General features: G+C 37.3%; 1 protein-coding gene across 9 annotated transcripts in view; it reads left to right on the top strand.

Annotated features, from left to right (window-relative positions):
• RIC1 (RIC1 homolog, RAB6A GEF complex partner 1) overlaps window positions 1–26219 on the top strand; it is a 142486-nt gene that overhangs the window by 18013 nt on the left and 98254 nt on the right. For 8 of the 9 annotated variants that reach the window (XM_045065000.1, XM_045065007.1, XM_045065002.1 and 5 more), the window contains one exon: window positions 15173–15280. In XM_045065000.1, coding sequence (XP_044920935.1) covers window positions 15173–15280 — 108 coding nt within the window. Of the gene's footprint in view, window positions 1–15172; window positions 15281–16206; window positions 17469–17662; window positions 18054–26219 lie in introns of those variants that run through there. The other variant, XM_045065005.1, reaches the window with a different exon arrangement.

The raw sequence follows: 26219 nt of genomic DNA, 5'->3' as shown, positions 1-26219 counted from the left end.
ATTTTCCATATTTCTTGTAAATTGGAAATTATGTTTAAAGGCTTAAGGTTAGATATATCCAGTGTGACTACTTTATGGACACTGTAGTCATGAAATTAATTTTAAAGGTGTTTCCATTTAAGAGCACTTATTAATTGAGGTAATTTTCCATGGGACATAGAATAGTAACAGGGTAGGAGAGAAAACAGCCTGATTTCAGGAGCTTGAAAATGGGCATCATGCATTTCTCAAGTATTACTCATTTCATATAGGAGAGAAAGAACTAGCTGAAGTTTGTTACCTTGGGTACATGCTGTTGCTCATCTGAGTTTAATGCTAAGAGCAGTGGTGTTAAGTTTGAGACACAAGCTGCAGTTATTAGCTCTTACACTGAAGGAAAATAGCATTTTGGAAGTGGAGGAATTTGGAAGCAAGAAATTACTCATCATAACTGACACAGTATCAATAGAAGAAACTGTGCTGAAAACAATACCTAATGGACTGTCAACAACCAAACAAAGCCTTTTTGAAAATCATTTAACATATTAGTAATCTTTCCTGCCTTTGTAAACAGCTCTCACTATACTGAAATGTGGCTTATTTATTTACTTTTGGCCTTTTTTTGTTGTTGTTTAGGTAAAATTTGCGTACAGTGAAACTGACAAGTGTATTTACTTATATAACCACTGTTCCAATCAAGGTTGAGAATATATTTGTCATTCCATAAAGTGCCCTGTGCCCACTTATAGTATGTCTACTGCCCTTCTGTCCCCCTAGGCATTTGGTGGTTTGCCTTGATTTAAACTGTATACTGTCACAGAGTTGGTACTGATCTTGTTGTCATTGCCTAAGCTCTAGTGGGAATATACTGGTATCTTAAGCAGGAATTTTGCATAAATTATCGTAGGGAAATAATTGGGAGTTTTGTTCAGTAGTATTTTTAATGTGATTTTAAAATATTAAATAATGAAATAGCAACAAGTATTTATAGTGCTTACTGAATGCCAGGCACTCTGCCAAATGCTGTATTATCAATCTTCACAGCAGTGAGATCCAAGGAAGTAAGTAGTATGATGTTTATTTTAAAGATGTAGAAACTGAAGCACAGGAGAAGTAGTTTGTCCAAGCTTATAAAGCTAGTAAATGGCAGAGCCAGTATTTGAATCTTGCATTCAGACTTGAGAGTCTGTATTCTTAGCTTCTATATTGTATTCTTTATTAGGATATGTGGGCTAAGTAGACTTTTCTGAGCTGACCAGGGAACCTTATCATGGTGTATAATGAATTTACTATAGAAAAACAAGAATTCCAGTTAAACAACTTAAAATTTCAACTGTTGAAGCAGAACCTCTTTAAAAGTTGGTGACCCCAGTGTAAAAAAAAGTAGGCAATGGATTTGAATAATTATTTCTCTAAAGATAATATACGGATGGCCAATAAATACATAAAAGGCTTCTCAACATGGTTTAGTCATTAGGGAAATAGAAATCAAAACCACAGTATATCGGGGCTCCTGGGTGGCTCAGTGGGTTAAAGCCTCTGCCTTCAGCTCAGGTCATGATCCCAGGGTCCTGGGATCAAGCCCTACATTGGGCTCTCTGCTCCGCAGGGAGCCTTCTTCCCCCTCACTCTGCCTGCCTCTCTGCCTACTTGTGATTTCTGTCAAATAAATAAATAAAATCTTTAAAAAACCACAGCGTACCACTTCACAGTCATTAGAATGGCTACAGTCAAAAAGACAGTAGGTAACAGGTGTTGATAAGGATGCAGAGATATTAGAGCCTTCATGAACTGCTGATGAGAATACAAAATCCTGGAGGAAAAGTTTGATAGTTCCTCAAAAAGTTAAGCATAGAGTTATCATATGGCCAGACATTTCCATTTCTTTTTTTTTTTCTTTTTAAATATTTTATTTATTTGAGAGAGAGATAACATGATTGGCCTTGGGGGGGGGGCAGGGAGGAGAGGAGAAGCAGGCTCCGTTCCAGGACCCTGGAATCATGACCTGAGCCAAAGACAAGACACTTAACTGAGCCACCCAGGTGCCACTCCATTTCTAAGTATATACCCCAAAACAATTGATAACAGGTGTTCAAAGAGAAACTTGTTCCAACAGAAATGAACATAGCAATCCTTACCACAAGAGCTAAAAAGTGGAAACAACCCAGATGTCCCATCAGCAGATGAATGGGTAAACACGACATGCTCTGTGTGTACAAGGGAATATTACTCTGTCATAAAAGGGAGGCAGTACTGGTACCTGGTATAAAATGGATGAACCCTAGCACATTATGCAAAGTGAAAGAAGCCAGACGGTGTGAAGACATGCAGGGAGAAGATGGCCACATGACTGGAGTAATGCATTTACAAGCCAAGGTGTGGTAGGGTGTACCAAGGATTGTAGGCCAAAAAAAAAACATAAGGAAGGAGTTTCTGCTAGATCTGTCATGGCCCAGCTGACTCCTGGATTTAAATTTCTGTTTTAAGGCACCCAAATTTTGGTATTTGTAATAGCTGCCCTAGGAAGCTAATAGAACATCCTAAATTGTTATGTAATCTCTAATGAGCTATTTCTGAAAACAGGATGTCATATAAAATTTAAAAGATCGGTCTTGAGTCTTTTACAGGAAATTACCAAGTACAGCTGTTACCGTAAACCCAACTAAAAATACTAGGAAGCGTGTAGACATTATAGATACACTGTTCTATTAAGAATGTACATGTGGCATACTTCCCTTAATTTAATAACAATAGTGACAGTTGTATTTATCAAGTTTTTCAATTTACACAGTTCATTGAATTAGACTTTGTATGGTCAGAGGATCCCCCCTACACCCCAACATTTCTCATTTCGGAATTTCTTTTTAATCAGAAAAAAGTCACATTTCTAAATTCAAATGTTTTTTATCAAGAAGAGGGCAAATAAGTTGTGGTATACTCAGTATAGGAAGTGAATGAATTACAGAAGAGTGAGGATACCACAAAATTGAAGAAAGTGATTATATGTTAGTGAGTTACAGTTGCATATAATCAGGCAAGGGCACTTGGGCTTCAAGTTATTGATAGTGAATCATTTCTGTAGCTGGATGGTGGGTTTGCCAGTATTCATCTTATTCTGTATACTTTTTTTTTATACTTTATTTAGACACAAAAATCAGCTTAAAATCAGCAGTCTGTGGAAACAACTGTTTGAAGTGGTGGATTACTAAGAATTTATAAATGTGGTTATCCTTATGGATATTTAAGGAATATAAAACTTAGGATATTAGTCACTGTAACAGAATTAGTAAAGATCTGTTTTAATAGCATGAAATTTTATACAAAAAGATTCATACATAACCGTGGGACCCTATTTTCTCTATTGTCATGGGCTATAAGAAAATACCTAATAGACGACTTTGGGTATACGTGGATTTAGAAACAGAAGCGTGCCATAAGGACCAAACTGCTGCCTAGATTGTCTTTTTGGTAAAGCCAATAATTTGGGGGCCTTTAAACATGTTGGTTTCTGCTACTTACAGTCAAAGTAGTACTTACATTTGTGCACAATGTAAGTCACCAGAGGAGAGGTGAGACTGAAGACCACTTGTTTCTGTTTCATATAAAAACTTAGTTTTACGGGCACCTGGGTGGCTCAGTGGGTTAAGCCTCTGCCTTCAGCTCAGGTCATGATCTCAGGGTCCTGGGATTGAGCCCCACATCAGGCTCTCTGCTCAGCCGGGAGCCTGCTTCCCCTTTCTCTCTGCCTGCCTCTCTGCCTACTTGTGGTCTCTCTCTCTCTCTCTCTGTCAAATAAATAAATAAATAAATAAATAATCTTAAAAGAATTTAGTTTTATAAGCCCACATTATTCTTTCACTTGATATAGGTGCAAGCAGAGTAAAAATCTCCGACTTGCTATGCTTTCTGACTCCCAAATTAGATACGTTACTTACTTTTAGAAATGAAAAGTTTATAAAATATGTAAGTATTGAAGTGTTAAGAAATGAAAAATTAGTAAATGCTCAAATGTGGTTTTAAGTTAGTGATTAAATATCACTATTTAACGTCTTCTACGTTATTAATTCAGTAGGCAAATTGTCATTACTGATAATTACGAAACCTATTTTAAAATCTGCATTTCTGATTGAGTTGGTTAATGTCTTTGTCACCAGCATTAAAAAATCTTTCACATAAACTGGTAAAAGATATTAAAAATCATGAAAAATAAGTATAGGGGCGCCTGGTGGCTCAGTGGGTTAAAGCCTCTGCCTTTAGCTCCAGTCATGATCTCAGGATCCTAGGATCAAGCCCCACATCAAGCTCTTTGCTCGGCGGGGAGCCTGCCTCCCCCTCTTTCTCTTCCTGCCGCTCCATCTACTTGTGATCTCTGTCTGTCAAATAAATAAATAAAATCTTTTTAAAAAGGTATAAAGAAATAGTTTGTTCTAATTTGGATCTTCATGGGTATGTATTTTAGATTCTAAGCAAACTACAACCAGTTTTTGTATTTGCCTTCTTTTTGTCCCTCCTCCCTTCTTTGTAGTTCAGGCTTTTCTTTGAGGCTTTTACGACAGATTGTATGTGCTTTTCTTCTTTTCAATTTTTAAAAGGACCATCCAAGATAACTTGTCTAACTTTTTAAACAACTTTTTGAGGTATAATTGACATGAAATTGCACATTTACAGTGTAAATTTGATTAGATGTGACTTGTATACACTCATCAACCATCACCATAATCCTGACAGTAAACACCCATCATCCCCAGATACTTGCTCTGACCTCTTTGTAGTTGCTTCCCATTGTCCTCCATCTCCAGGCAGTCACTCGTCTCCTTGCTTTCTCTTGCTGCAGACTGGATTGCCTGTTCTAAAGTTTTATGTAAGTAGAATCATCGAGTATGTGCTTGTTTTTGTTCTTGCATATCTTTCATGTGGCACTAATTATAAGGAAGATTTTAACATCAGTACGGTATTATTAACTAAAGTATGGATCTCATTGACAGTTTCCTTAATTTTTCTCCTGATGTTCTCTATGTGTTCTAGACTTCTGTTCTCTATGCCACATTGCGTGTGGTGATTTTTTCTCAGTCTCTTCCATTCTGTAATATTCTTAAGTTTTTCCTTGTCCTTTATGACCTCTTGATCTCTTTGAAGAGTAGTGATTAGTTATTTAGTAGAATATCAGGTTGGGTTTATTTTCTCATGAATGGGATAAGCTTAAGTATTTTTGGAAAAACTACCAGAAAAATATGTCCTCCTTAGTGTATCATGTCACAGAGTTCATGGTGTTCATATATGTGGTTATTGCTGATATGTGACCTTGATCACCTCGTGTCTGTGAGATTTCTTCACTGTAAAGTTACTGTCTTTTGTAGTTAAAAAGTAATTTCTGGGAGATACTGTGCATATCCTGTTTTTTTCCGAAACTTGTGCTTTCTGATTTTATCTTCCATCACTGGATCTTGTCTGCAGCTGTTACTATGTGGTGTTCACCTAAGGATAAATCTCTATGTCTTTTAATTTTAACTTACATATTTAATAATTGGAATTCTGATGTAAGGAGAAGCTCGCCCTTTACTCTGATTTATTCAGTTATTTATATCAGTATGGCTTCGAAGGTACGGATGTGAAAATGTTGGAGTTTGGGGGTGCCGGGGTGGCACAGTCCGTTAAACGTCTCCCTTCGGCTCAGGTCATGATCCCGCAGTCCTGGGATTCAGCAGGGAGTCTGCTTCCTCTTTCTCTTCTCCTCCCCATCACATCCACATATCCGTGCTCGCGCACTCACACACACACTCTCTCTCTCTTAGATAAATAAATCTTTTAAAAAGTTGGAGTTTGAAGTGAACAGTCAAAGAATTCTTGAGGCATCTTTGGTGCAAAAAGGGTGGTTTTATTAATGTATGGGGACAGGACCTGTGGGCAGAAAGGGCTGCACGGGGGTCGTGAGGAGTGGTTGATTATATACTTTCAAGTTGGGAGGGGGTTAGGGAGAGCGAAGTTTCTAAGGAGTTTGCAAGCCAGGTTTCTAGGACCTTGAGGGCTAGATGTTCAAAAGAGATCGTTTGCTACTGTCCAGTAAAACCTTAGTCATGAGACCCTTCTGATGTGTATCAGTGGGCCATCTGCTTGGAGGGTGATTACTAACCTATATTTTGGGGAGTAGAGATAAAGGAAGTTTCCAAAGGAACTTTTATATGTTAAAGGAGACATACAGGACCCTGGAGGTTGGGCTAATGTTAAGCTAAATTATTAACATTGAGGTAGTTTCCTAGAGGAAGTTCACTCTGCCTCTCTCGAGGACTTTTTGTCTTTTGCCTTTCTTCTCCACATCAATACTTGCGTGTTAAAATTCAATATGGTAATTATTTTGTTTAAATTTTTTGCCTCCTTTAAAAAACTGGTTATTTACTTACTGAATTCTAAAAATTGTCTTTATATGGGGTGCCTGGGTGGCTCAGTTGGTTAAGAGGCTGGCTCTTGATTTCAGCTCAGGTCATGATGTTTGAGTCCTGGGACTGAGTACGGAGTCGGGCTCCTTGCTCAGTGGGGTGTCTGCTTGAGGATTCTCTCTCTCCCTCTGCCCTTTTCCCAGTACGCACGTATACATGCATGTGTGCTTGTGTAAATAAAATCTTTGAAAAACCTTGTGTACTGGGTACTAGTCATTGATGCAGAAATGTAATTTGCAGATATTTTTTTCTAGTCTGTGGTGTGTTTTCTTTTTTAGCAATGTCTTTTGAAGAGAGACATTTAATTTTTGTAAGGACTTGTTCATTTTAATTTTTTTCTTTCATGAATCATACTTTTTATGTCTTATCTAAGAAATTTTTGCCTTAGCCCAAGGCCAGAGATGATTTTCTATAATAACTTGTGAACTAATATATTTATATGGTGCAAAGTATGGACTACAGCTCTTTCTATTCATAGGCTATCTTATTGTCACAGTGCCATTTGTTGAAATGATCCTCCCTACATTGAACTGACTTTGTACCTTCCATTTGACTTCTCTGTTTCTAGATTGTTGCAGTGATTCTCTTTCATTGATCCGTTTTGATGCTAATAGTATACTGACTTGGTTATTATGACTTTATAATAGTTCTTAAGTTCAGGTAGCATAAATTCTCCGTGTTCTTTTTAGAAATTGGTTTGCTGTTCACATTTAGAACAAATTTAGTTCCCTTTGAAACTAAGGTTTCACTTCTGGATTGTTAAAATGAATTCTGTATAGTCTTCCTAAGTACATTTCTTCTCTTTATCCATTGTAAATACTGTCCAAAGTACTTTTGGTTTTGGTTTTGAAACAGAGTATAAAAACTTTATTGATAAGGATTCAGATTCCACACTACAATTTTTTAAGGAACTATGCTTTGTCAAGTTCTGGTGTAGTATCAAAGAATATTTACAGTTATTTAAGAAGTCTCAACTATAAATCTGTGTAAAATTGGATTTTTTTTAATACTTCAGTTAAAATAACATGTCACAATAGACTCTGGAAGTAGATAAGAGAATCTAGCCATAGTCTATTATATTAGGCTTTAAAAGCGTGGTAAAATAGTTCCACTGCCTATCTTTTTGATGTAGAAATAAAGTTATTAAAAACTATTATTTATGTTAACATACAAATTTTATTGCAATGCAAGTGCATAACAAGATATTCTCTTAAAGATTTTTGAGGGTATAATATATCATTAGCTATGGGTATGTGTTGTACAGCAGATCTCTAGAACTTAACCTTGCTTAACTGAAACTTTGTCATTGATTGGCAGCTCCCCATTCTCCTCTCTCCCCAACTCCTGGCGACCACCATTTCACTTTGACACTATGAATTTAACTATTTAGATAAGTGGAATCAGACATTCTTTCATAGTTTCAGGTGGTAACTTTAAGTCTTAACCCATTTTGAATTGATTTTTGTGTATGGTATTAGATAAAAGTCCAGTTTTATTCTTTTGCATGTGGTTGTCCAATCTTTCCAGCACCATTTGTTAATGAGACTATACTTTTTCCATTGTATATACTTAGAACACTGTTGAAGATCAGTCGACCTGCTCTTGTGGATTTATTTCTGGGCTCTCTGTTACATCGGCTTGAGCCTGTCTTTATGCCATAACCATACTGTTTGAATTACTGTGGTTTTGTAGTATATTTAGAAATCAAGAAGTGGTGATGCCTCTACCTTTGTTCTTGGTCATGATTGACTTGACTGCTTGGAGTCTTTTGTGCTTCCGTATGAATTTAAGAATTTTTTTTCTACTTCTGTGAAAAGTACCATTGTGATTTTGATGGACATAGCTTTGGATTTGTAGATTGCTTTGGGTAGTATGGAGATTTTAACAATAGTAAGTCTTCCAATTCATTAACATGGGATGTCTTCCCATTTTAAAAATTTCTTTTATCAGTATTTTGTAGTTTTTAGTGTACAAAGTTTTCACCACTGTAGTTCTTTAATCCTAAGATTTTATTATTTTTGGTGTTATTAAGATTGTTTCCTAATTTCCTTTTCAGATAGCTAATTTTTTAAAAGATTTAATTTATTTATTTGATAGAGTGAGACACAGCGAGAGAGGAAATACAAGCAGTGGGAGAGGGAGAAGCAGGCTTCCTGCCAAGCAGGAAGCCCGATGCAAGGCTTGATCCCAGGACCCCGGGATCATGACCTGAGCGGAAGGCAGACGCTTAATGACTGAGCCACCCAGGCGCCTCCAGATTGCTCATTGTTAAGTGATGAGAAATGCAGTTGATTTTTGTATGTCAATTTTGTATTCTAACACTTGACCTAATTCCTTTATTTGTTATTAGTTTCTTTTAAATGGAATCTTTAGTGTTTTCATTATATAATATCATATTGTTGGCAAACAGAGACAGTTTTATTTCTTCCTTTCTGACTTGGATGCTTTTTATTTCTTTCTCTTCACTAATTGGTCTGGCTAGGACATCCAGTACTATGTTGAATGGAGGTGGTGTTAGGCATCCTGGACTTGTTCCTGATCTTAGAGGAGAATCTTTCAATTTTCCCTGTTGGGTATGATTTAAGCTATAGGTCTTAAATGGCCTTCTTTACACTGAAGTACTTTATTTTCATTTATAGTTTAAAAGTTTTTCTTCTGAAAGGGTGTTGAATTTCATCACATACTTTTTCATCTATTGAGATGATTATGTGAATTTTATGCTTTATTCTGGTAACATGGTGTATCATATTAATTGACTTATATATTGACCCACACTTGCATCTCAAGAATATAAGTCAAATTTGGTTGTGGTGCATTTTTTTTTTTTTTTTATGTGCTGTTGAATTCACTTTTCTACTCATTCTTTGAGGATTTTTGCATCTGTAGTCAGAAATAGTAACCTATGATTTTCTTTACCAGTAGTGCCTTTATCTGGCTTTGTATCTGTGTATTGCAATCCTCATAAAATGAATTTGAAAGTGTTCCTCCTGCTTCAGTATTTTGATAGAGTTTGAGAAGGACTGGCATTAATTCTTCATTAAATGTTTGGTAGAATTTATCAGTGAAGCCATCTGGTCCTGCGCTTTTCTTTGTTGGGAGGTTTTTGATTAACAGATTTAATCTGCATAATGGTTATGGGTCTTTTCAGATTTTCTGTTTCTTCATGATTCAGTCTTGATAGGTTCTATATTCTAGGAATTTTCTTATTTCTTCAGTGTTGTCCAGTTTGCTGACATAGAGTTGTTTATAGTTATCTTTGTGATCCTTTGTATTTTTCTGGTATCAGTTTTCATGTCTTATTTTATATTTCTTTGAGTGTGTGTGTGTGTTTTTTTTTTTTAGTAAGTCTAGCTGGAGTTTTGTCAGTATTATCTTTTCAAAAAACTTTTTTTTTCCTATTATTTTACTATCCTTTATTTCACTTATTTCTGCTCTTATCTTTATAATTGTCTTCCTTTCTATTGATTTTGGACTTAGTTTCTTCTTTTCATTTCTTGAGGTATATAAAATTAGTTTAATTCTAGATCTTCTGTTTTAATGTAGAGATTTATTGCTTTTAAACTCCCTTCTTTGTACTGCTTTTGCTATATCCCATGGTTTGGTATGTTGTATTTTAGGTTTTATCTGTTTGAAGGTATTTTCTAATTTCCTTTCTGGTTTCTTCTTTGACTCTCATTATTGTTCAAGGACGTGTTTAATTTCCACATATTTGTGAGTTTTCTTTCTTACTCTTTCTCTTTCCTTCCTTCCCTCCCTCCCATCCTTCCTTTTTCTTCTTCTTTCCTTCTTCTCTCCCTTCCTTCCTCCTTCCCTTGACTCCCTCCCTCCCTCTTTCTTTCCCTCTCCCCCCCCCCCGCTTTTTTCCTGTTGATTTTTAATTCCATTCCATTGTGATCAAAAAAGACAGTTGATTTGATTTCAGTCTTAAATTTAAGACTTGTGATCTAACACGAGGTCTGTCCTGGTGAATGTTACATATACACTGAAGAAGAATTGTGTGTTCTGCTGTTTGCAGAAAGTTCTGCATAGACATGTTAGCTTCATTTGATCTGTAGTGTTGTTCTGGTCTTCAGTATCTTCGTAGATTTTTGTGTCCATGTTCTGTCCATTACTGGAAGTGGGATATTGAAATGCCCTACTATTGTACTGCTGTTTACTACTTTATTCAGTTCTGCACATATTTGCTTTGTTTATTTAGATGCTCTGATGTTACACATAATATACTAGTGTGTCTATTATTTATAATTGTTAGGTCTTCCTGGTGAATTTACCTTTTTATCATATAAGATCTTTTATCTTTTTTGACACTTTTTGACTTAAAGTCAGTTTTGGCTGATATAACCTTCTGTCTTCTCCTTTGGTTACTGTTTGCATGGAGTAACTTTTTCATCTTGTCGCTTTCAGCCTATGTATGGTTTCTGGTAAGCAAGTCTAGTGGTAATGAACTCTCTCAGCTTTTGTTTGTTTAGGAAAGACTATCTTGTCTTCATTTTTGAAGGACACTATTACTGGATATACTCTTCTTAGTTGGCAGCTTTTTTTCTTTCAGCTCTTTATCCCACACCCTTCTGGCTTGTAAGGTTTCTGCTGAGAAACCCACTTCTTGTATTATGAGGTTCCTTTTTACATGACAAGTTGCCTTTTCCTTGTGCTTTCAAAATACTCACTGCTTTTACTTTTGACAGTTTGATTATAATTTTCTCAGTGTGTATTTCTTTGAATTTCTCTTTTTCAGGTTTTTCTGGGCTTCTTGGATCTGTATGTCCTTTTCCTCCCCCAGATTTGGGAATTTTTCAGACATTATTTTTTTGAATAAGGGTTCAGGTCATTACTCTTTATCTTTTCCTGCTGCGCATACATTGGTCTGCTTTTTTGGTGTCTGTCCCATAGGTTCCTTAAGCTTTCTGTATTCTTTTTCATTTTTTTCTTACTGGTCTTGTGATTGAATGATTTCCAGTGATGTTTCTTAGAGTTCCCTGATCCTTTCTTCTGCTTGATCTAGTCTGCTGTTGAACTTCTCTATTAAATTTCTTACTAAAGTTATATTCTTCAGCTTTATGATTTCTGTTTGTTATTATTGTATACTTTCTGTCTTTTTGTTGAAATTCTCACTTTGTTCATCCATTGTTCTTTCAACTGCAGCATTTTTATGATGGTTATTTTGAATTATCTTTCTGGTAAATCTTATAGCTGTGTTTCATTTGGGTCTGTTTTTGGAGATTAATCTTCTTTCCTTGGTTTGGAACACATTGTCCTATTTCTTCAACCTCCTTGACTGACTTTTGGTGTCTGTGCATTAGACAGAACAGTTACAGCCCCACTCTTCATGGACTGGTCTAATATTTTAGAAGACACCTCCCTGCCCCGCTGTCAGTCTGGCCAGAGATTCTGGTGACCACTCAACCCTTCATGCTAGTCCAACACTCCTCCTCCTCCTCCTCTTCTTCTTTTTTTTCCTGTGTCTCTCAAGTGTCTAAGGTATGCTGAATCCCCTCAATGCACTGTAACAAGTGAACTAAAGCCATTCCTGAGGTGTCCTTCAGAAAAGGTGGATTGTTCTATGCTCCATCCAGTCTCTCCCTGTGGAGAAGGTGGCAGCTGTTCTCCCCACCCCCATCCACTAGCTCTGTGCTGAGTCAGGGGAGGGGCTATGGGAATTGCTACCCAAATTCTATTTCTGCTGTCACAATCTCCCTGGTGGCTAGATTAGCCAGGTCTTATCAATGTCTCATGAAAGGCAGGAGACCCTCTTCCCTCCCTTTGGGCAGCCCCCAGAAAATTGGGGCATTGGATTTGCGGGTTTTTCTCCTTCCCAAGTAGAAGCTGGAGGTGGAGAGTTTTATCCTGTGTTGGGGGTGGGGCTTCTGGCAGAAGGGTGTCCCATATCTCCCTAGCAGCTTTGGTGAGTCTGATTTTGTGTTCATCCAGCCTTCAGGTACCTGTCAGATATTAGATTCTGGATTTCTCACCAAAGGGAGTTTTTCTGTGAATTGTTCCTGAATTGATGTATTTGTTGGCGGGGAGAAGAGACCAGAGCTTCCTACTCTCCCATCTTGCTGATGTCACTCCTGCCAAGATACTGATTTTTAATTTTTAGTTGATATTTGAGGTACAAACAACTGATTTCTAGCAATCTTAATGTATTGGGGTTATTGCTAGCTTCTTAGAAACTTTTGAATTTTGCTTTTAGAGATTAAAGAAAGGTTTTAAGGGAATGATCTATGTAACACTTTACAAATGCTAATGTAAAAGAGGGTAGCGTAAAAACTGTATTCTAGTTGGTAAATGTGTCTGCTATAGGAATATACTTAGCAGTTCCAAACTAGTCTGTGCAAATAGTAGAGTTGAACAAAGAGCTAAATTAATTGTATGAAATGATAACAAAGAAAAGTTACAATTAAGGGACAAAGACTAGAACAAGCCACATTGTGCTTGATTATCCTCCATTGTTTCTGTGTGTAAATATGTACATATGTATACGTGGAAAGAAATGTAGAGATAATATGTCATATATGGTTTAGTATAAGTTTGTATGTTTTTCTACTGTATTTGCTGAGAGGACCTAGAAGCAGTGACACCCCACTAGCAATATTCATCTTGTTTCCAGATCTTGTTTTTCATTATTTTTAAAAATACTTTATTTATTTGACAGGGAGTGCATAAGCGGGGGTGGGGTAGCGGCAGATAGTGGGAGAACAGGCTCCTGGTTGAGCAGGGACCCCAGTGCGAGACTCGATCCTAGGACTCGGGGGTCATGACTTGAGACAAAGGGAGCCGCTTAACCAACTGAGCCACCCAGCTGCCCGCAGATCTTTTTTAAATACGATTCTCTAATAAAAATGAAACAGAGGTCGCTGGAAAAATGGCTGCTTCTGGGACAGTGGCAGGGAAAGTGCAAGGTGACCCTCTGGAACTTCTCATACTACCAGAAAGTGGATGTCCAGTTGTTTCAGCACCATTTGATGAAAACACTACGTGTTCTCCATTGTATTACCTTTGCTCTTTTGTTGGAGATCACTTGACTGGTTTTTTTTGTGGGTCTATTTCTGGGCTCTCTGTTCTGTTGATCTGTTTTCTGTTCTTTGGCCAATACCACATTGTCTTCATGACTGTGTCTTTATAGTAAGTCTTGAAGTAGCATCAAGCTCTTCAACTTAGTTCTTCTCCTTCAATATTGAGTTGGCCATTCTGGGTCTTTTGCCTCTCCATATAAACTTTATAGAGTCATCCTGTTGCTGTCTCTTAAATAATTTGCTGTGATTTTGATTTGGATTGTGTTGAGTCTGTAGTGCTAGTCCTAAGAACTAGCATCATGACAATATTGGATCTTCCCGTCCATGAACTTGGAATATCCCTCCCTTTATGTAGTTCATTTTAAATTGTTCATCAGAGTTTTGTAGTTTTCCTTATATAGATCTTTTACATATTTAATTAGATTTATGCCTAAATATATTTTGGATTGCTAATACAAATGCTGTTGTGTTTTTAATTTCAACTTCTGCTTGTTCATTGCTGTTAAATAAGCAGTTGATTTTTTTTCTTTAAAGATTTTATTTATTTATTTGACAGAGAGATCACAATTAGGCAGAGAGGCAGGCGAGAGAGGGGTGGGGGAAGCAGGCCCGCAGCTGAGCAGAGAGCCTGATGTAGGGCTTGATCCCAGGACCCTGAGATCCTGACCTGAGCTGAAGGCAGAGGCTCAACCCACTGAGCCACCCAGATGCCCCAACAATTGATTTTTGTAGGACCATCACATCCTGTAACCTTACTAATAATTGTCATCACCATGTTATTTTGTTGGTGGTTCCTTTGGATTACTATGTAGGCAGTTGTGTTATATATAAACAAACAAAGTTGTACTTCTTCCCAATCTGTTACCTTTTATTTTATTTTCTTAGTACATTAGCAAGGACTTCCAGTGTGATTTTGAAAAGGAGTGGTGAGAGGGAGTGTCTTTACCTTGTTCTTGAGTTTAGCAGAAAAGCTTCTAGTTTCTTAACAGTGAGTATGTTGTTAGTTACAGGTTCGTTGTAGGTATTCTTTGTCAGATTGAAGAAGTTCCTCTTAGTCTTAGCTTATCAAGAGTTTTGATCATGAATGGGTACTGAATTTTGTTAAGTTCTTTTTCTTTGTGTATTGGTGTGATCATGTGGTTTTTCTTCTTCAGCCTGTTGATGTGTAATGGATTACATTAATTTTTGCATTTTGATCCAGCCTTACATACCTGGAGTAATTCCACTTGGTTGTAGTATTTAATTCTTTTTAACATTGTTGCATTAGATTTGCTAATATTTTGTTGAGAATTTTTACAGCTATATTTATGAGAGATATTGGTCTGCTGTTTTATATTCTTGTAATTTTTTGTCTGGTTTTAGTTTTTGACTGATGCTGACCTCAGAAAGAGTTAGGAAGTAGTCTCTCTGCTTCTGTTTTCTGGAATAGATTGTGGAGAATTTGTATAATTTCTTCCTAAATGTTCGGTAGAATTCACTAGAGAACCCATCTTGCCTGTTTCTGTTTTTGAAAGTTACTTACTTTCAATTTAATAACTTTAGTAGATACAGTTCTTTTCAGATCATTTTTCCTTTCGGTTCTTTTTAGTTGATTTGTTGGGCTAATTAGGGCTCATGGCTTCTGTTGTTATCTTTTAATACACATTTAGAATTATTAAAAGATTTTCAGAGTACTCCATGATAAATTATTTTAAATTTGTTTTGTATATATTTTATGGGATACTAATAAAATCTCTTTCCTTCCAGCCTAGTGTGTTAATTGTAACCTACAAGGAACCTGAAAAATCATCTTCTCAGTTCGGATCCTACAAACAAGCTGAATGGAGGCCAGATAGTACCATGATAGCTGTGTCAGTAAGTAGAGTTTTAAATTTTAATAGTGTTTTCTTGTGAAATCGTAACATTGCATCTGAACTTGATTATTTTAGCTGACTTCATTTCAGTCTTTCCCACCCATTAGCATTTATCTCTCATGATAGGAATTGCTGTACGATTCTTCTATTGCTATTCTTAATTATATCTTTTTGTGATTCTTCTGTTTCTTCCCATCCCCAAAATAGTGCCCTGTATCCTTTTCTCTTTATTCTTTTCATTTTCCTGTTTTGTCCTTGAAGTCTAATCCAAAATCATAAAGCTTTCACCTCTGTTCTCATGGGGATGCTTCCAAATTTATGTTTTAAGGCAGTCCTTAAGGATGTCTCACAAAAATGGTAGTAGTTATATTTCTTGTCACATTAAATTTTCATATCCCTTTGGATCTATTTCTGCATTTCTTCTCTGTTCCATTAATGTGCTTGGATCTGGTCAATTTTACCTTTTCCATCTGTGTTTTATCACTGTCATTTTTTGGACTGTCATCACCTAATTTGAATAGCAGTCATATATATTAATTTTTATTGAGCACCTAGTATGTAAGTACTATTATAATCACTACATGTGGATCATTGCATTTAAATTTTAAATTGACACCTGAAATCCATACCGTTGTCTTTCATAATATATGAAATTATATTAAAAGCTGAGGAAATAAGTTTTATTCAAAGTTATACAGCTGGTGTGTATTGGAAAGAAGGGATTAAATTAGGTATTTAGATTCCATTTACTGTAAAGGCATAACTTCTAGTATGCTTTGCTTTATTGTGCATTGACGTTACTGCATATTTTATAAATTGAAGGTTTGGTAATTTTGGTAATTCTCACAATATTTCAAGACTTCATTATTGTTATAATTGTTATAGTCATTTGTGATCCGTGATCTTTGATGTTACTATTGAAATTGTTTTAGCGTGCCACAAACAGTGCCCACAAAGATAGCAAACTTAATCGATGAATCTTGTGACGGTGTGTGCTGTGACTGTTCTACTGTTCTACTGATCCACTGTTTCCCTGTCTTTCTCCGTGGGTCTCCCAGTCTCCTAAAAAACAATTATGTGGAAATCAGGTCAGTTAATAAGCCCACAATGGCCTGTAAGTGTTGAACTGGAAGGAGAAGCTGCATGCCTCTCGCTGTCCCCCGAAGGCTAGCCGTGACTAAAGCTTGGTGAGGGAGGCATGTTGAAAGCTGAGGCCTCTGATGCCGGTTAGCCAAGTTGTGAATCGAAGGAAAAGCTCCTGAAGGAAATTGAAAGTCCTACCTCAGGAAATTGAAAGTGCTACACACGAACGATAGGAAAGTGAAACAGCTTTATTGCTGCTACAGAGAACCTTTAGTGGAGAAGAGGTCCAGCCAGCCACGACATTCTCCTCAGCCAAAGCAGAAGGCCCTGACTCCCTCCGGTTCCGTGCAGGCAGAGAGAGGGCAGGAAGCTGCAGGAACGAAGCCTGACACGAGCAGAGATCCGGGCTTGAGGTTTCAGGAAGGAGGCCGCGTCCGGGACCCGAAAGCGCAAGGTGAAGCAGCACGGGCTGCCGTGGGAGCTGCAGCAAGTGACCAGGAGATCCGGGTGATCCGGAAGATCGAGATCATTCCCGAAGGCGGCCACACTGACCAGCAGATTTTCAGGGTGGACGCAAGAGCCTCCCGTGGGAAGAAGGTGCCATCAAGGACTTTCCCGGCTAGACAGGAGGAGTCAATGCTGCCTTGACAGCTTCCATGGACAGGCTGATCGTCTGGTCGGGGCCAGTGCGACAGGTGACTTTTAACGTGTGGCAGGTGCTGATTTATCACCTCTCCAGTCCTAGGGCCTTAGGAATTACGGCAAGTCTCCTCTGCCTGTGCTCTGTGAATGGAGCAGCAGAACCTAGAGGACAGGACACCTGTTCACAGCATGGTGTACTGCATGCTTAGCCCATTGTTGAGACCCGCCTAAGGAAAAAAAGAAAAAAGGTATCATCACTTAGCGACTGTGCACCTGATGGCCCCAGAGTTCTGATGGAGTCGGACAGCGAGCTTTACGTTGTTTTCATGTCTGCTAACACAGCAACTGTTCCGCAGCCCGTGGATCAAGGAGTCATTTCAACTGGAAATGAGTCTTTTTAAATTTTTTTAATTAATTATGTTCATTTTTTATTGGAGCATAACAGAGTGGTCTCCTAGTTTCAGGTGCGCAGGGGTGCAGTATCATGATTCAGCAGTGGTTACTCGGCGCCCATCGGGATAAGTGTGCTCTTGGTCCCCCGCATCGCTCCCCCATCCCCCCTCCCCTTCTGGCAACCCCCTCTGCCTGCCCCTCTGGCAACCACCGGTTGGCTCTCTGTACTTAAGAGTCTTTGTCTCTGTTTTATTTCTTACTCAAGTCTTCTTCCTTAAGGAGTACCTTTCGCAGGACTCTACCTGCTGTACGTAGCGATTCCTCGGATGGATCTGGGCAAGGTCAGTTGAAAACCTTCTGGGAAAGATTCACCATCCTAGATGCGCTGGAGAGCATTCATGATTCATGGGGAGCGATCATCCTATCCGCGTTATCAGGAATTTGGAAGAAGTAGATTCCAGTGTTCATGGAGGACTTTGAGGGGCTCAGGACTTCAGAGGAAGAGGTCACTGCAGGAGTGGTGGAGGTAGCAAGAGAGCCAGGGTCAGAAGTGGAGCCGGAGGACGGGACGGACCCGCTGCCGACTCCGGATACAGCGTGAATGGATGAAGAGCTGCTGCTGACGAGCGAGCGAGCAGAGAAAGTGGTTTGTGGAGGTGGGATCTGCTCCCGGGGAAGGTGCCGCGGAGACTGTTGAAATGACAACAGAGGGTTTAGAATATCGCATCCGCTTAGTGCATAGAGCGGCACGTGGGTTTGGGAGGTTTGTTTGACCCCACAATTGTGAAAGTTTTGTGAGTAAAAGCTATCAGACAGCATTGCAGGCTGCCCAGAAAGTTTCATGAAGGGAAGAGTCAGTCGATGCAGCAAACTTCATTGTTGTTTGAAGAAGTGGCCTCAGCCACCCTGACCTTCAGCAACTGCCACCCTGTTCAGTCAGCAGCCATGACCTGCAAAAAGATTTTGAGTTGCAGAAAGCTCAGATGATAGCGTTTTGCTAGCAATCAGGTATTTCTTAATTAAGGTATTACGTTGTATTTTTATTTTTATTTTCATTATTTTTAACGATTTTATTTATTTATTTGACAGACAGAGACCACAAGTAGGCAGAGAGGCAGGCAGAGAGAGAGGGAGAAGCAGGCTCTCTGTCGAGCAGAGACCGGGACGAGGCTCAATCCCAGGACCCCGGGATCATGACCTGAGCCGAAGGCAGAGGTTTTAACCCACTGAGCCACCCGGGCACCCCAATTACGTTGTATTTTTAAACATAATGCTCTTGCATACCGAAAAATCAACAGTATAGTATAAATATAACTTGTATATGCGCTGGAATTCCTAATTTGTTTATTGTGAAATTCACTTTACTGACTTGTTCTGGAACTGAAGCCACAGCATCTCAGAGGTATGCCTGTCTTCTTAACTTCTATGTTAACTTACCTCTCTGCTTTCTGTCCTTTTTTTAGTCTATGCTATATAGTGATGACCAGGTTCATCATCATAAAATGGTCCACATTATCAAAATATAGAGGAGTTCCTCAGTTCTGCAGACTTCCAGCTACCTACCAGTCTACACTCCTGCCTGTTTTTGTAAGGATAATGGATTAAAAATAGTTCAGCATATTTAAATTATTAAGAAAAAGTCAAAGAGAAATATTTTTGACATCTGAAAATTATGAATTTTATTAAATTTGTTTATTAATTTGGAGTGTAATTAATATACAGTGTTAATTATTTTCAGGTTAAAAAAATTATTCAGTAGTTCTGTACATTTCTCAGTGCTCATCAGGATAAGTGTACTCTTGGGACGCCTGGTGGCTCAGTGGGTTAATAGGCCTCTGCCTTCAGCTCAGGTCAGGGTCCTGGGATTGAGTCCAACATCAGGCTGTCTGCTCAGCAGGGAACCTGCTTCCCCTTCTCTCTACCTGCCTCTCTGCCTACTTGTGATTTCTGTCTGTCAAATAAATAAAATCTTTGGGAGAAAAAAAAAAGATAAGTGTACTTTTAATTCCCTTTATATATTTCACCCATCCTCCCCACACAACTCTTCTGCAGCAGTCACCAGTTTGTTCTCTCTTGTATTTTAGAGTCTGGTTTTTTTTTTCCCTCTTGTTTCTTAAATTCTACAAATGAGTGCAAAACATATGGTATGTGTCTTTTTCTAACTTTCTTAGCATTCTACTGTCCAGGTCCATCCATGTCGTTGTTGATGGCAAGATTTCAGTCATTTTTATGGCTGAGTAATATTCCATTGCATATATATGTACCTCACTTCTTTTTCCTTTCATCTGGGGATGGATTCTTGGGTTGTTTCGTAATTTGTCTGTTATAAATAATGCTTCAGTAAACATGGGGGTGCGTATATTTTTTCAAGTAAGTGATATTTACCCAAAGAATATTTGGGTATTTACCAAATATTTTCATATTCTTTGGGTAAATACCCAATAGTGGAATTATTGGAACAGATGGGATTTCTATTTTTAATTTTTTAAGGAGCCTCCATATTACTTTCCACAGTAGTTGCTACAATTTGCATTCCCACCAGAAGTGCATGATTGTTCCTTTTCTCTATGTCTTCACTAATAGTTACTTCTTGTGTTTTTGTTTGTTTGTTTTGTCTGTTGGAGGCTCAGGTGGCACATGACTGTTCATAAAATGACTTCAGAGGTAGGAGCTCTTGTGTTTTTGGTTCTAGCTATTCTGACAGTAATAAGGTGATATCTCCCTGTGGTTTTGATTTGCATTTTCCTGATGATGAGTGATGTTGACCATCTTGTCATGTGCCTGTTGGCCATCTGTATGTCTTCTTGGGAAATAACATCTGTGCAGGTCCTCTGCCCATTTTTAATTGGATTATTTGAGGGTTTTTTGGTTGTTGAGTTGTGTAAGTTTATATATTTTGGGTACTAATCCCTTATCAGATACATCATTTTCAAATACCTTATCCCATTTAGTAGGTGACTTTTGTGTTTTGCTAGTTTCCTACCCTGTGCAAAAAGCTTTGTATTTTGGTTTCGTCTTTATAGTTTGTTTGCTTTTGTTTGCCTTGTCAGAGGAGACAATCTAGAGAAATGATTCTTTAGCCAAACTCAACTGAATTACTGCCTGTGTTTTCCTCTAGGGATTTTATGATCAGGTCTCACATTTAGGTCGGTAATCCTTTCTGGGTTTAGTTTTGTGTGTGGTTTAAGAAGGTGGTTCAGTTTCATTCTTTTGTATGTCACTGTCCAGTTTTCCCAGCATTATTTGCTGAAGAGAGACTGTCTTTTCTCTATTGTATGTTCTTACCTTCTTTTTAAAAAGTGAATTGACCATGTAATTGTTGGTTTATTTCTGGGCTCTTTATTCTGTTATATTGATCTATGTGTCTTTGTGCCAGTACCATGCTATTTTGATTATGACAGCTTCATTGTATATGTTGTAGTCTGGAATTGTGATTACCTACAGCTTTGTTCCTCTTTTTCAAGGTTGCTTTGGCTATTTGGGTTCTTTTGCAGTTTCATACAAATTGTGCCTTTTTTTTTCCTAGCTCTGTGAAAAAAAGTTGTTAATATTTTGATAAATACTTCATTAAATCTGTAGATTGCTTTAGGTAGCATGGACATTTTAACAATATTGGTTCTTCCAGTCCATGAGCATGGAATATCTTTCCATTTGTTTGTGTCACCTTCAGTTTCTTTCATTGGTGTTTTATAGTTTTCAGAGTCTTAAGTCTTACCTCGGTTAATTTTATTCTTAGGTATTTTATTCTTTTTAGTGTAATTGTAAATGGGATTATTTTCTACATTTCTTTTTTCTGCTACTTCATTATTAATTATAGAAACGAACAAAATTTCTTTTTTTTTGTTTTTAAAGATTTTATTTATTTATTTGACAGAGAACACAAGTAGCAGATAGGCAGGCAGAGAGAGAGAGAGAGAAGCAGGCTCTGCACTGAGCAGAGAGCCTGATGCGGGGCTCAATCCCAGGGTGCTGGGATCATGACCTGGGCCGAAGGCAGAGGCTTTAACCCGCTGAGCCATCCAGGCGCCCCAGAAACTAACAAAATTTCTATATATTAATTTAGTATCATGACTTTACTGAATTCGTTGATCAGTTCTAGTAGTACTTTGGTAGGTGGAGTCTTGAGGATTTTCTATATGTAGTATCATGTTATCTGCGAATAGTGAAAGTTTTACCTTACTAATTTGATTTTTTTCTTTTCTTTTTGGTCTAATTGGTGTGGCTAGATCTTTGACTACTATGTTGAATAAAAATGGTGAGAATGGACATTTTTGTCTTATTATGTTGAGGTATTTTTACTCTAAAATTTCTTTGAGAGTTTTTATCCTAGATGAAAGTGATGCTTTTGTCAGATGCTTTCTCTGCATCTATTGAAATGATCATATGACTTTTATCCTTTGTCTTGTTAATGTGATGTATCATGTTGATTTTGAGCTTACTGAACTACCTTTACTTCCCTGGAATAAATCCCACTTGATTGTGGTTTTTGTTTGTTTGTTTGTTTGTTTGTTTAATGTACTGTTGTATTCTGTTTGCCAATACTTTATTGTGGATTTTTCACCTGTGTTCATCAGAGATAGTGGTTTTTAATTTTCTTTCTTTGTAATATCTTTGTCTGGTTTTTGTATTAGGGTAATGCTGGCCTCATGGAATAAATTTGGGTAATGCTGGCCTCATAGAGTACTTGGGAAGCTTTTGTTTCTCTTCTGTTTTGGGGGGAATAGTTTGAAAAGAATAGGTATTAACTCTAACTGTTTGGTAGAGTTTACCAGAGAAGCTTTATGGACTTTTGTTTGCTGGGAGTTTTTTAATTACTGGTTCAGTTTCTTTGCTGGTAATTGATCTGTTCAAATCTTCTATTTTGTCCTGCTTTCATTTTGAAGATTAATATATTTCTAGGTATGTATCCATTTCTTCTAGGTCATTCACTTTGTGGGCCTGTAATTTTTTATAATATTCTCCTGAAATCCTTTGTATTTCTGTGGTGTCTGTTGTTAATTCTCCTCCTTCATCTGATATTAGTTACTTGAGTTCTCTCTCTCTTGTTTTGATGAGTGTTTTGATGAGTCTGGCTAAAGGTTTACCAATTTTGTTTATCTTTTCAGTGAACCGGCTCCTGGTTTCATTGACCTATTGTACAGGTGTGTGTGCATGTGGGGGGGTCTGTGTATGTATTTTTGCTCTAGTCTTTATTATTTATTTTCTTCTACTGGCTTTGGGTTTTCTTTGTTTTTTTCCTCTCTCCTCTACCTTTAAGGTTAGTTGAAGGATTTTCTTGTTTTTTGAGGTAGGGTTGTGTTGCTATAATCTTTCCTCTTAGAATTTTGCCACATCCCAAAGATTTTAGGCTCTTTATCTTTAGTTTTCCTTGTTTCCATGTAGGTTTTCATTTCTTGTTTGATTTCTTCATTGACCCATTCAATGTATAGTAACATGTTATTTATTCTCCTTGTTGTTTGTTCTTTCCAGATTTTTACTTGTGATTGATTTCTAGTTCTATTCCCTTATGTTCAGAAAAAATGCATGATATGATTTCAGTCTTTTTAAAAATTTATTGAGATTTGTTTTGTGCCCTAATGTGTAATCTGTTTTGGGGAGGTATACCACATGCGTATGAAAATAATGTGTAATCTATTGGTTTTGGATAGAACATCCTGAGTATTTTTTTAGATCCATATGGTCCAGTGTGTTATTGAGAGCCATTGTTTCCTTGTTCACTTGTCTGGTTGACCTGTCTGTTGATGCAAGTGGGGTGTTAGGAAGTCTTCTGCTGTTACTATATTACTGTTGATTTCTTTCTTTATGTCTGCTGCTAGTTGATTTATGTATTTTGGAGCTCGCACATTGAGTGCATCAATAATTAAAATTGTTGCATGCTCCTGTTGGATTGTTCCTGTATCATTTTGTAGTGTCCTTTGTTTCTTGTTACAGTCTTAAATTCTAAATTCTTTTTTTTCTTTTTTTTTTTCCTTTGGATATAAGGATCGGTTCTTCAGCTTTCTTTTCATTTATCTTTGCATGTAAATGTTTTCCATCCCTTCCCTTTGAATATGCATGTGTCTTTAGGTCTGAAGTAAGTGTTAGGCAGCATAAAGATGGCCCTTACTTTTTTATCCATTCAGTCAACCAATATCTTTTGACTAGAACATTAATCCATTTACATTTAAGGTAATTATCATTAGATATGTACTTAATGGCATTTGTTACTTGTTTAATGGTTGTTTTTGTAATTGTCTGTTTTTCCCTTGCTCTCGTATCTTGTGGTTGGATGTCCTTTAGCAATATGCTTTTATTCCATTCACTTTTTTAAAAAAAGATTTTATTTATTTATTTGACACAGAGAGAGCACAAGTAGGCAGAGTAGTGGATAGAGGGAGAGGGAGAAGCAGGCTCCCTGCTGAGCAGAGAGCCCAATGTGGGTTTGGATCCCAGGACCCTGGAATCATGACCTGAGCCGAAGGCTGCCACTTAGCCCACTGAGCCACTCAGGCACCCCTTCATTCACTTTTTGTGTGTCTGTTTCAGGTTTTTGATTTGTGGTTACCATTAGGTTCATATATAGCATCTTATGCAGATGACAGTTAAGTTTGAACCCATTCTAAAAGCACTGGATTTTTACTTCTGTGCATGTTTTATGTGATTACATACTTCATACCATTTTATTTTGTATATTCCATGACTGAATTTTATGGGTATAATTGATACTACTGATTTTGTGCTTTAATTGCTGCACAGGTTTTTTTTTTTAAGTGATTAATCTATGTTTATATTTACCTGTGGAATTTCATAACTTTCTTACTGCTGATTATTGCCTTTTCACTCAAAAAATTCTCTTTACTATTTCTTGTGAAGCTGACTTAATGGTGATTAACCCCTGTAACTTTTGTTTGTTTGGGAAACTCTGTCCTGTTCTGAATGATGACCTTTCTGGGTAGATGCTCGCAGTTCCACATTTTATTCTTTTCAGGACTTCGATCACGGCGCTCTCTTCTAGCCAGCGGTTTCTGCTGAAAAACCAGAGAGATTTTCAGCTATTACTTATTTAGATAAATTTTCTGCCCCTTTTTCTCTCTCTACTCTTCCTGGGATCCTTATAAATTGCATGCTAATATGCTTGATGATGTTGCTGGTTTACCTGTACAGATTTTCACTTTTTATTGTTCTTTTACTTTTTGCCGCTCAGCTGCGTTGCTTTCCATTATTCTGGACTCCAGGTCACTTATGGGTTCTTCTGCCTCCTCTAATCTACTGTTCATTCCCTCTAACGTATTTTTTTTCCAGTAAGCCCTCTAGGGTATTTAAATTTTATTGCAGTATTCCCAGCTCACTGAAATTAATAGAAAAATTAGAATATTTGAAGAATATCTTCATAAAAACAAAAAATGAAAATGAAGGTACAACCAAAGTAAGTTTAGCTGGTTTTTAATGCATTGAGAAATGTTACAGTACTGCTCATTTTATTTGAATAGTCAGTGTAGAGTGTGAAATGACCGAGAATTACTCCCTGTGAATAACCCGTATGGGAGAACTTCAGGTGAAAAGATTTTAAAGAAGTTGAGAAAACACTAATCAGTACAATCTGAAGTAGAGTCCACTATGGTGTGTTTTAACTGATAGTGACAAAAATACACGCGGATCAGAAAAAGGCTTAGTTGGACAGCTTACACAGCTAGTCCACATGGAGGTGTTGAATGCCCATGGCCATTTTAAGTTGCTAAAAATTGAAGCTGGAGATCCTGACCTGCCCAGTTCCATGGATGTTTGATGACTTAGCAATCAGAGGTAAAGATTTATTGTGATTTTTTTTTTTTAGACATTGGGGCTGATTTTGAGATTTTTTGAGAGGAACCACTCATCAGACACTCACTTACTCACCAGACACTGACTAATCTGGCAGGTAACTTTTGCTGCAAACTTGGTAAAGCTTCCACCTGAATTCAGTCAGAGCTTCAAGTCAGTGCTTATATGTGAGATTCATATCTGAGATTTATATTTATACATCAAGTCATTTTGGTGACAACTACTATTGTTTGAATCATAGGAAACGTCAGGCTGCTTTTTTATTTCCCCTGCTGTCAAAAATTAAAAACTAAGGTATGTATTTCCAACAAAAATTAGCAGTAGATATATTTTCTGAGCTTGTACCCAGTTCCAATAGCATATTTCAGAACTTGATGCAATTGGAAAGAAGATGTCCATATTTCATAATCCATTTAATTGTGCAAATGAGGAGTGTTTTCACTCAGCCTTCATTTGGAAGTGATTAATCTACCACGTAAAGTCATGTTAAAAAGCAAACATCAGGAGAAGAATATAGTAGACTTGCATACGTACCTACCAGTTGATGACTATATTAAGTTAAAATCATTTGCTCAGGGATTCGTATCAGTATTTGGCACTACTTATGAGAAAAAAACGTCGAATAGAATATGTAAGCTCTCATTCTAGTCCAGTAATTAATAGAAGAAACTTTACAGTCAGTTTTGATGAGGGGGAGCACTGACTTTAAACCCCAGTTAAGCAAGAATTTTATCCCTATAAAAAGAATTTCATTCTTTTTAGTGGATTTGTATTACAAAGAAAATTTGTGCTCTGTTTTCATTACCATTATATTTAGATTTTTTTAAAGGTAAAATTTATGAGAACTTGTTTTCTCTCTGTATTATTCTCTTTTGTTTTTCTATATATATTATGCTTTGATATCTTGAGGCCTTGTGGACCCTGGAGGGATAGCCTTTCCCAAGGCCAGGCAATTTCTAGAGATAGTAAAAGACTCACCTATTAGTGCGCTTTTGATATGCACACCAAACAATACATAACCT

Source organism: Mustela putorius, unplaced genomic scaffold (genome assembly GCF_011764305.1).
Source record: "Mustela putorius furo isolate JIRA1106 unplaced genomic scaffold, ASM1176430v1.1 tig00003854_pilon_pilon_pilon, whole genome shotgun sequence".
Lineage (NCBI taxonomy): Eukaryota > Metazoa > Chordata > Mammalia > Carnivora > Mustelidae > Mustela > Mustela putorius.
Note: the sequence above shows the minus strand (reverse complement) of the source record. Positions and strands in the feature narration are given on the sequence as shown.